The 12,306-nt window shown below is 37.8% G+C and overlaps 1 protein-coding gene across 1 annotated transcript in view; it reads left to right on the top strand.

Annotated features, from left to right (window-relative positions):
• GMPR2 (guanosine monophosphate reductase 2) overlaps positions 1 to 12,306 on the top strand; it is a 415,612-nt gene that overhangs the window by 268,309 nt on the left and 134,997 nt on the right. Inside the window, exon 6 of the mRNA XM_044058110.1 lies at positions 5,166 to 5,272. Within this exon, the coding sequence (XP_043914045.1) occupies positions 5,166 to 5,272 (107 nt within the window). The remainder of the gene's footprint in view (positions 1 to 5,165; positions 5,273 to 12,306) is intronic.

The following is a 12,306-nucleotide window of genomic DNA, read 5'->3' as shown; positions in this document are numbered from 1 at the left end:
TTTAGGCCGACTGAGGGCAACCTGCCAGCAGATTACCCAAATGTAATGACTGAAACAGTGAATACACTCGAACATCTACATTTATGGTAAGTGTACACAACTGTACTCTGTATTTCCTAGTTTGCCAGCATATGCTTCCTTACTATGGGGAATAGTCAAGTTTATTCTTCGTGCAGATGAAGAAAAATGTTCTGTCACACTTTTAAATGGTATCTTCTCTTTTTCCGTCATGGGTTTCCTTAACAATGTCCAGCAGTCCTAAGGGATGCCTGATGTACAGAAGTTAAAATATGGTAAATTAATTTGTAACTTGTAGCACTGTATGGGTTGCAAGCAGTATGTAGGTTGACAACTGGTCCCATGTTTTGCCATCTGTGCCAATAAAGTTCCTTATCATGGTATTTTTATTGAATTTTTCTACTAGCTGGTCAGTCTATGAATAGTAGCCTGATATCTTCAACTGTTTGGCTTTAAAGTACCAGTAAAACTGATGCAGTATCTGTGACATAAAAGGATCAATTTAGTCAACAAGTGTCTCTTCGCTTACTTAGTTTTGGAAAACAACAGCACCAGTTCTCTTGCAGTAACCGTGTTGGTGTTGTGCAGTGGCACTGCTTCCTGAAACTTTGTAGTGTACTTCAGTCTTATTAACAGGTATTGAAACCCATTGCTAGATTTGTCCAGTGGCTTCACAACATCCAGAGCAATATGTTCCAATGGCACCCTTTTTAAAAGGCATTGGAATCAATAGACTTTTAAATCCAGGATGAGGTAGTGTTTCCCAGCATTCAGAACAAGAAGAACAGAAGTGTTCATTCATTATGCTTGGCTGGAACTATTGCTTTGGTTTTGTCTACCCCAACATGATCACCTAATATGTAGTTTTGTGTGTGTGTGTGTGTGTGTGTGTGTGTGTGTGTGTATGTGTTGGTGTATGGGTCTACTTTGACTCACTAAATTTACGTTTCTCCAAAAATCAACTTTGTGACTCCATTTTCACGAAAGTGCATTTTTCCGAAAATGCATTTTCATGAAAAAAACAGATCTCCGAACAGCAAAAAAACAATAACTACACTAAACATATGTATGCATGAGGTCAAACCTCCTACACTCCTGATACTTATATATTCTAACTCCAACATCGCACTACAGTGGGAAAAAGGGAATATTCCCTTATCCTCACTGTGCCGCAATTTACAACAACAAGCTCGCTGGTTGTTTGCTGATCTGGTTTTTGAGAAACTGCATTTTCAGAGAAATGCACTTACGTAAAAATGGAGTCGCGAAGTTGATTTTCAGAGAAACGTAAATTCAGTGGGTTAAAGTAGACTATATATATATATATATATATGTGTGTGTGTGTGTGTGTGTGTGTGTGTATAGAACAAGTACATGTTTTATTCTTTCAGTTCATAAAGGTAAATGAAAAAACATACCCCACTCAGTTTTTGAGGTAAACAAAACAGTACGTTCAGGGTTTTTCTTCAACAAAAATAATTACAGTCCAGAGTCTTTTTAGTAATGAACGGCACTCTAGTAAAAATAAAGGCTGTAAGCTTCACTTAGACTATGTTTACAGCTCCATGGATAGCCCAGCTGCACTTTCAGGTTCTTCTGGCAAGGCATTCCTACCTTTTGCTGATCCTCTAAGTGAAAAACTGACTTCCTAAATGTCTTTGGACAGAGGTAGGCCTCTTTTATATACAAATAAGAAACAAGTAGCACCTTATTCCTGTTCATTTCATATTTCCCAACTTGAATTCTGTGGGGACTTTCCCATACAAGCATCACTTAAAGGTACACTCACCCATTTACTAAGTTCACCCCAGGGCTCGCCCTTCTGGCTTTGTAGACAAGAAAAGATGGTAAACTGCAGTTTCTATGCTCCTAATTGTCTTCTGCATGCATTACCTAGTACACACCTGTAAGCCTTACCGTATATTCTTATGACTCCAAAAGCAGCGTGATGAGGAATCGGTGATGTCATATTATTCTCTCCCTTAGTGTGGTTGTAACACAGATGGGAATGAACTGACACTGCTCTGTAGACTGTGTGACTGTACACTTTAGGTCTGTGTTGTAGTTGGTGAAAAAATATTCAGTAAAACAGTTTTATTCTTTCTTATAGATTCTCTGCATACAGTGTGGGTGTGTATAGCTTAATGAGCTCTATGTGCAGTGGTGATGCACATGGTAGTTATAGTTGGAAGCATGTTATAATTACAGGCTCTATGTGCACTGAGTGGATACACAATGAAATAATTGGCTCTGTATTTGCAGTGTGGTGTCTGTATTGTAGTTTAATAGGCTCTGCGTATACTGTGGTTGCATGCTATAATAGGTGCAATGACTTATTTGTCACACTGTGTTCTTTTGTATTGTATACTGATTGTGTGCATTGCAGATATAGGTTCATAGGTAGGTACTAGGCTGTTGGCCTTAGGGCCTATATAAGCCTAGCCAAATGGTACCCTGACTTTTGCCACCCAAGAAAATTATTTTCCTGTGCCCCTGTCAAGCAGAGCCACAGAAGTGATCCCCGGGGTGAATTTCCTATCTCCCATCCAATCATCAAGATTTTTCTTGAGAGTGCTAATGAGGAGCTTTATTTGATATAGATAGGTAGTTTGTTCCAGAGTATGAGAAGTCTCTGGGACAGGAATCTATCCCTCCAGCATGTTCTGTTTATTGTGGTGACCAGGTTTAGGTCCCTAGAGCGTGTAGCTCGGAGGGATTGGGATTTCTTTAAGTGGAGCATGTCCAACAGCTCTGGGTTTGACATAGCTGTGTATGTTAGGCAGAGATCGCCTCTGAGTAGGCGATATGCGACAGAGTAAAGCTGGAGTTTTTTGAGGCGGTCTGCGTAAGGCATCTGTTTGAGGCCGGTATTCCTCTTTGTGAGGTATTTCTGTGGCCTTTCCAGTTGTTGTAGATGTCTTGTGAGGTACATACCAAAAGGGGCGTTGTACTCTATAATGGGTCTAATGAGTGATGAGTAGAGGGGAACAATGACCTCTTTTTTCCTTGATGAGAAACCTTTTGTGATGAGGTGTGCCACATAGAAGGATTTCCTGACTACTATGGCGTTGTGATTATAAAAGGAGAGACTACTGTCCACCTGTGTCCCAAGGTCTCTTATCACACTTTTGGTGTTAAGTAGACTACCGCTTATGTGGTAGTTCATGGATACAGAGTTTTTACCAGAAGGGATGACAATGCACTTTTTGGCATTGAGCTTGAGGCCATGGCTTTGACACCAGGCATCTGTCTCAGTGAGGCCCTTTTGTAGGATGTCCACATCATTAGGAGTTTTGATTATGGCTCCTAGTTTGCAGTCATCTGTGAACTTTGTTAGCCAAAGACCTTCTGTGTTAGCCTGTACTTCAGAGAAGTAGATACCAAACAGGAGAGGACCTAGGACTGAACCCTGTGGTACTCCACTTGTCACTGGTCAGAAGTTGGATTTAGAGTCTGCTACTTTCACAGTGTGGGTTCTGTCAGTGAGCCATTTGGCAACCCATCTTGTGACATAAGGATTTATACCTAATTTATGTGTTATAGTTATAGGTCTTTTGTGTGTAGTATGACTATGAGGTGTTCTTATAGGGTCTCTGCGTGCAGTGTGGGTTTGTCTTATAGTTATAGTCCCTCTGTGTGCTGTGTGGATTTGTGCTTTTGTTACAGGCTCTTTGTGTGCAGTGATAGGCTTTTTTAATCCTAGTGGCATCTGGAGATGACACAGAAGGTGCTGTCTTGGGGATGGGGAAGGGGCTATCAGTTTGGAAGCATGTTTTAGTTATCGGTTCTTTGTATACAGTGTGAGTACATGTTGTAGTTATAGGTTCTGTGTATACAGTGGGGGCGCATGTTGCACTTTTAGGTTCTTTTTATACAGTGAGATACATGTTACAGTTATGGGTTCTGTGCATACAATGTGGGTGCATGTTGTAGTTATAGGTTCTTTGTTTGTAGTGTGGGTGCATGTTGTAGTCATAGGCTCTTTGTGTACATTTCAGGTCCATGTTGTAGTTTTTGGTTCAGTGCATACAGTGTGATTTCATGTTGTAGTTCTAGGTTCTTTGTATGCAGTGTGGGTGCATGTTGCAGTTATAGAGTCTGTGTGTGTACAGTGTAGGTACATTTGTCATAATGGGTTATATTTGTATGTGCTTGTTTTAAATATATGTTCTGTGTGTATGAAGTGGGTGCACATTGCAGTATGTTTACTGACTAATCAGTCATACTAATTATTCTATCTTATAGACTCTGTGTGTGCTCATGTCATTGTAGCTCTTGCTGTAGTCAATTAGTGGGCTTCCTCTTACTGACACAAGGACAAGTTATCTGTGTGCACCACCAACCCAAGACTGAATAATAACTTACCAGTCTGAGGGCTGGTGGAGGTCAAATGGAAGGCTTAACTATCAATCCTTCTGAGGTCTGGGATGAGGAAAGAGGATAGTCCAGAAAGCGCTTTACCAACATTAGCTCCTGTAAGGGGAACAGGAGACGAGTGTAGAGGTGCATTTGGTAAGTTGATTGGGAAAGGTCTGCAGGCAGGGGAGTATTCCCTATGTGAACAGTAACTGCCCCCATACCAGACAGCAGCTTTGCACATAACTTGACCACTACCACTTCAACATGATAGGCTATGATTGTAATTTTCAGCTGCTGTTCTTACAAAGGTACAGTAGAGAGTCAATTATCTGAGCTACTTGGGGCCAAGGGTAGTTTGGATAATCAAGCATACATTGAACTGGATAAAAAAACTTATAAAATCTTGTTTTTTCTGCATTCAGAGAATACACTTTTCAACCATTCAGCAAGTCCAGTGGACAATAAAAAATATTTTTCACACGCAAGCAGGCTTCAGGTTCAAAAAACATGCACAAGCTAATACGTACAATGTTTACATATTCAGATTTTATGATTTTTCTTACCCCAAAACTTTGGAAGACTGGGTTTGAATAACTGATGTTCGGAAAATCGACTCTCTACTGTAATTGGGATGAGAGCAGTGGACAGATCCCAGTGTTCTAGAACTTCAGAGGTAAAGTAGTACATGTTCTAGAACTTTAGAGGTGAAGTAGTACATGGGTGCAGGAAACAAACAATGGATTTAAACCAAATTAATCAGTGACATTGTGCAATATTATGTTTCCTAGGATCTGTTTGTACGACAAGGAAGAAGACTGGAGTAGGATATCCACAGGTCAGCGCCGTACTTGAGTGTGCTGATGCAGCGCATGGCCTTGGGGGTCATATAATTTCGGTAAGCTAACCTCATTCTCAGAAATGATGTACTAATTTTGAACTCACCCCATTCCCAGAAGTGATATATTTAAAGGCACTTTGTTTTAATAAAGAGAAAGGTCCTTTTTGTCCTCAACAACAAGAAGAACTTTTTTTTTTGGTCCACAACTTAAAGTGTGTGTGTGTGGGGGGGCAGGATGCCAGAAGAGCTAGCTACATTTGTGTGTATGACTGTGAAACTGCTTATGAATGTGTGAGGCTGAAAAATTAGAAGACCAGGTTGTGGCCTGCCGTAAAAATAAATCAGGGTTTATTTGGCAGATAAGATAATGGCTTAAGAAACTTTTCTGACAGTTAATGGGAAAATAAGTCACATTGAAAGATATGTATGGGGAGATTAATCCAGGGAAGGAAAACGTTAAGTTTTTATTTGATAGTCTTTCTAAACATAGATAAATGTTTTGGTTAACAGAAAATGTACATTTGTAATAATTTCTAGGTCACAGTGAAGTGATGTGTTATGAAAAAGGTAGGGACTACTAAGAGATAAAAAACACACGCAAGGCCACAGGGATTCCGATAAATCCAGCTCAAACAATTTGCAATGTAATATTAGCACTTTCATTTTATTTTGTAAAATAAAACGAAAGTGCTAATATTACGTTGCAAGTTGTTTGAGCTGGACTTGTCGGAATCTCTGTGGCCTTGCATGTGTTTTTTTATCAGTTTGTCTTCTATTTTAGGTTGGTTAGGGACTATCAGGATAATATATTTAAGGTTAGGCCTTGCGTATTTTTTAATCAGTTTGTCTTCTATTTTAGGTTGGTTAGGGACTACCAGGAGGATAATATTTAAGGTTAGAATGCGTGGATGTTGTGTGCAGTTAGTACACTGTACATACTGTGCTATAATTTAGTATAGATTGAGTCACTATGGAGGCTGGACAATATTGCCAGTACATTCTCAATGCATGTCTAACACTAGACTTAGAATCAGTGAACACAGGGGAAGAGAAGATGGAAGATAAGAGACAAAACTTGTCTGTCGGTAGTATGATGCTGCACCAGGAACCCAATATCCTCACCATCCCTAGGCATGGGTCAGAACATGTAAAGAGGAGGGAGTGCCTGGTGTACCTGGTGAACGAAGAGAGGCCCGTTGGGCAGCTAATGGTTAGCACTGAAGAGCAAAAAAATGTTTCACAGACAGAGACTTAGTTCCGTAAGTAGACTGTATAATCCTACCTTGGCTATGAATGTTAGAATGTTAGAAGCCAGGGTGGACAGCAGTGCATATTTCCTGTATGCTATTGAGGTCAGGTTGTATATGGTGAATTGGTCAGCAAATCAGGTTTGTGTGCATCTTTTCTAATTTAATCTGTTGGGTGCCAGTGGGTATGACTTTGGTGACCATCAGACCTATTTGTGGGAGCTGAGTGGATCCAAGGACTATAGACTCTGCTCCTCACTTAACTGAAGTTGTATTTTGCTGATAGTGGGGAATTCGAAGTCCATCAATGTTAAACTGGTCACCACTATGTCTGCTGGGCTTTTTTCCATCAGTTTTTGTAAGCTTTCGAAACCTGTGTTTCTTTGGGGTTCTAGTTCCAGCTCTGCCTGTAAATGCTGTACATGATCACTACTGGGCTGTGGAATGTTACCTGACACTGTACTACTTTAGGGCAATCCAAGAAAAACAGAAGCTGATCGGTAGGAACATGGAGCAAAAACAACGTACTAAGTAAAACTAAACTCCAAACTACCACGGCTTCAGTAAACAAACTTTAATAAAAGTAAATCAAAATGTCGGTAAGCGCTTTCGCAGTTTGAAACACTGCTTCTACAGAACAATAAAAAACGGTAACAACATTAATCTTTAAATAGTAAAAAAAAACATTTAATTAATTCATTAAAATAACATGATAAAATTAAGGTCATTCATAGTTTACAATCACAGAACACAAATAGCCTATAAGAAAACTGATATGTGACAGGCCCTTTCTGCCATCATGAGACAACCAATCAATAAAGCGCCAATAAGGTGTCTCAAAAAACACAAGCCAACAATATCAGTGATGAAGTGGGTGGGATTTCAACATAGGTTTAAATGATACTCTATCATTCTGTCTTGGTTCCGTAAAGGCTTTCAGTAAAAGAATCCACTTCTGCTCAATTAAGATCACCTTCCTTTTCATTGACAGAAACAATTTCAAGTACAAAAGACTTAAAGATGTTGAGTACCACAGGTGTTAACATGTTTCGATAGGGCATTTGTGTCGTTTTCTCTTGAGAATGTCATTATAATGTTCCAAAAATCTATCTTTGAAGGCACAATTTATTTTTCCAGTATAAAAAGCATTACATACAGAGCATCCTGCATAGTAAACTATATTCTTGGTTTTACAATTAGCGAAAAAATCTAAACTGATTACAAACCCAGTGGCCTTATGTATGTAAGAGGTACAAGTCAGAATATGATTGCAGGTAGAACATGAATTATACCTAAAGGTGCCTTTACGTTCTGTAAATGTGAAATTATTATGTGTAAAACTCCTGTAACAAAGTTGCCGTTTTAGGGATAAGTTATTCCTAAAACTAAATTTAGGTTGCATCTCAACAACTTTTCTCACATCAGGATCAGCCAGCAAAATAGACCAATGCTTTTTAAAGATGTCACAAACTACATTAATATCACTGGAAAATGTAAAGACAGGTCTATTCCTGGCATTGTCTACAGTGACTTGTAATGTCTCATTGTTTCTGTTTGAAAAGTAAGGTCTCCCCTTACATTTCCTGCTCATCTTCTGTACATCTGTCTATTTCTGCGACACTGTAACCGCTATCTAAAAATTCAGTCTTCAGATTACTGAAAGCTTTGTTGAGATCAGTATCATCATCATGGAGTCTCATGACTCTAAAAAATTGACCTCTCAAAACATTTTACTGACTTGGCCAGGATGCATCCTGGATTTATACAAAAGTGTATTCCTCTTGACCTTTTTCTTATATAACTTTGTCCGTAGAAAATTCAAATCTTTCTTGCTGACTTTTACATCCAGATGTCATTAACATGTCTTTACGTTTTTTGTACTTGAGATTGTTTCTGTCAATGAAAGGGAAAGTGATCTTAGTAATAAAATGGAGTGTGCTGAGCAGAAGTGGATTCTTTTACTGAAAGCCTTTACAGAACTAGGACTGAATGACAGAGTATCACTTAAATGTATTTTGAAATCCTGCCCACTTCATCATTGATATTGCGGGCTTGTATTTTTTGAGAGAGCTTATTGGTGCTTTATTGATTGGTTGTGCCATGATTGACAGAAGGGGCTTGTATCATAACAGTTTTTTTATAGTCTATTTGTATTTGGTGATTGTAAAGTATGAATGACTTTAATTTTATCATATGATTTTAATGAATTAAATTTTTTTTACTGTTTAAATATTAATGTTGTTACTGTTTTTTTATTAGTCTGAAGAAGCAGTGTTTCAAACTGCGTAAGCGCTTACCAACATTTTGTTATCATTATTAACACCGACTACATTAACAAAATTTTTAATATACTTTATGCTGACGCATATGAAGAGGTGCCTATCACAAAATTGACGTCACATTAGAAGATCTTTTGACACAAGACCTTATTTTACAGAGCAACTTTGAATTTTTAAGGGTTTTTGTCTCCAAAATCCCCAACCATATTCAGTATTCCCAAAGTCCATAAGGACATATATGATCACCGTTTCCCCAATTGTAAATGCTCAAAAACTTCCACCTTGGCCCGCTATATTGACTTCCATTTGAAAGAGCTGGTGGGCAACATCGTACACTTCTAGAAAGACTCATGGTACTTTTTGAAGAGAGCTTCCAGGGACATATAGAGTGATGATATTATTGTTACCATGGACATTAAGGACATCTTTTTAGTTATTCTCCACAATTTGAGTCTAGAGTGGTTCTATGACTGCAGATGTTTTCAAAGAGCACAGGACCATGGTAAGATCAAACTATTCAAGAACATAATGGAAATTGTCCTGGTGAACAGTTTTATCTGTTTTGAGGGGCAGCTTTTTAGACAAAGTACTGGAGTAGCTATGGGGGCTGCCTGTGACCTGATCTTCGCCAACCTAGTGATGGTCCATTGGGAATTTAACTTTGATTGTAAATCTTCTTACAGTAACGGGGAGTTTGTATGGCCTCTACTTGGGTGACATCATCATTTTTTTTGGACTGGTTGCCTTGAAAAGCTCAAGGAATTTTTTGTTCCTTGAGCAACACTATTGAGTTTCTCAGGTTTAGCTTGGAACTACTCCATTGATTACATTAACTTCCTAAATGTTACACTGTCTAAAATTAGAGACAGTTATTGTTTTGAATCAAACATCTATAGGAGGCCAACATATTCTAACTCTTTGCTGCAGTTTTTCAGTTGGCATCTGCTACATCAAAAGAAGGAGCTGGTCAAAGGGCAGATGGTTAGGCTTGCCCACATGATTTCACAGCATGAACCTTTCTGAAGGAGATTACTAAATTAAAAAATATGTTTGAGCTACAGTGCTATCCCCCCAACCTTCTTAATGTTATTATGGGAGAGTTTACACCCAAACAGGACCAGTCTATATTCTTTCCCTTGATCTGGAAGGGGGCTTCTTACACCAGTAGTAATGTCCAAGTAATGACCTCAGGTAACTGTGGAAAGGCCCTGGTTCTCGCATTTAATTTGGACTTTTTGGACATTAAGTCTGATTACTAAAAAAAATGGAACTTTGTTTTCATGGCTGGTTAACAGTTTCAGGTCCTTGGTCCCTCCCCTATAATTGTTTACAGGAAGGATATATCATTAAAACTTCTTATAGAAAAAAACAGTGTCCACTACTTTTAATTGTTGCATAATGAAATGTGGGCATTGTAATCAATGCGGATTTATTACAGAGGGTTTCATTTTCAGGGTCGTTTATGTGGCACAATGCCAGGTCTTCCCTGTTTTCTATATCAGGAGAACTGTGAACCCCCTTAGAACTAGAATTTACCAGCATATGTACAATGTTGACAAGATAGTGATGATATTATTTTTGTTACCATGGACATTAAGGACCTCTTTTTAGTTATTCTCCACAAATTGGGTCTAGAGTGGTACGCTCTTTTTAGACATATTAGGTTGAATAAGTCCCACAGTTTTAAATTTTATGTTATTGGTTGTGGCGGGGGGGTGGTGCCTGGAAGGACCTCTTGGAGCTCAAAGAACTAAGGTGGCAACTAAAACTTCTACCAATGGGTATGGTCTTAATGACACAGTGTCTGTTAGTAGCATCTTGCAGCTCAAAGTTCTTTTTATATGTGATTTTTTATTGTATTTTTAATTTTATTTATATTACGCTGTGACGGCACTGATTACTGGTTTCTGACACCATCGAGTTTTACAGCTTAGTTTGACCTTGATCTTGTACATCGTAAATATTAATTTTTTATTTACGTTCTTTTTTTTAGTATACGTGCTTCTTCTGTTTTAATCACTGTTTTTGGTTTTAGGTTTAATTTTGGTGGTTTCAGTCTTAATCAGATTGAAACTATTCCATTTGTGAACTAGTTTCATTGCTTTTATGAATCTTTATTGTTTTTTCAGTCAGTGTCTTTGAGGTAATCAATGTATTCAGCACTATGCCTTTAAATTGTATGGTTCATCCTTAATTAGCTTAACTTGTTTAGGAGGGGGTTTCAAGAGCATATAAGGTGCCTGTGTATTTGCTGTATTTTTTTTTTCATTCTGATGAAGTCCATTTGCGGGACGAAAGTCCTTAATGTGGATTAAGTAAATGTGAATTTTTGAGAGAGTATCTTCAAAGTCTGGTTCTTGTAGTTCGAGTTTGGATTGTTGGTAATGCCTTGGCTGTTCAGATTGTATATCCCAGCTTTATCCTTAGTTACAGCTATTTGCTCCCCTAACATTTCTGACAACTCTACCATTTGTTACTTACCCAAACAACATGCTCCCATTGCCTCTCTTTTTCCCATCACTCCTACAAGTTTTGCTATTTGGTGAGGAAAAATTCCCTGATGTTTGCTTGGAGTATAAAAGTACATGTGCAAATACTTCCCTGAAAAAATCGTAAAACCTTCTAGACTTCTTAGATTGAATAATTAAGAAATTAACCATTTATGTAAAATGTTTGAAAACTAAAAATCCTTTTTTTTTTTTCGTTTTATTATTATATGTGTGCCCAAGTCATTGTGTAATATGTGAAGTTAATAAAGGTGTTTATATATATTATCTCTGGCATATCTCTAATACCTCTATAAGATGTCTGAATATTTTTCTTTTCATAGACATCTTACATTTGGAGATAACACTTTTTTCTTTTTGTTGACTAAGTCAGGTGTTTAACAGCAACCTTTCTAAAATCATTCATGTCCAAATACTCCTTAATTTACTGTTTAACACTCTGCAGTTGCTACTCTTCTTGTTTTGGGTGATACTCCTTCTTCTGCAATATTTTAAACTTTGTCAGCTGCTATAAATAATTCCTATTATTTCGTAACCATATATCTTTTATTTCTACCCTATTTTAAACTCCATTTTCATTTTATCCCACTCACTAGCTATCCTTTATGAAGATATTTCTATTTTCCCTATTAACTTTCCAGTACCAATTCCTTGAATTCATCTCTTTTTATCAGGTAGGTGGGAAAGCACCAGTATTCCACATTTACTTTATTACCTTGCATTTTTATCTAAGATTTTATTGGTGCTTGACCCAAAATAGTTATTGGATGTGTGTCAGAGCTTTCAATTAAATGCACATGTTCCTGTGAAATATAACTTAATTCCAGTCTAGCCCAGTTATTCTACCTTGTGGCACAGTATGTAAATTCTGTCAGAGTTCTTACCAGTAAGTTCAAGTTTTCCATACAAAATGGTTTCATGAATTTCTTCAGAAATTACCTTTTTTGTTATATTTTTAATTCTTAGTCCCCCTGATACATCCTCATTATTGCAGTTCAAGTTCCACTCCCTACCTATAAGTAATAGTTCCATCGGAAAGCTGATTATTTTTCCCAAAA

The sequence above is a fragment of the Protopterus annectens genome, chromosome 16.part0 (genome assembly GCF_019279795.1).
Source record: "Protopterus annectens isolate FY-2018-M chromosome 16.part0, PAN1.0, whole genome shotgun sequence".
In the NCBI taxonomy this organism is placed as follows: Eukaryota; Metazoa; Chordata; order Ceratodontiformes; family Protopteridae; genus Protopterus; species Protopterus annectens.
Note: the sequence above shows the minus strand (reverse complement) of the source record. Positions and strands in the feature narration are given on the sequence as shown.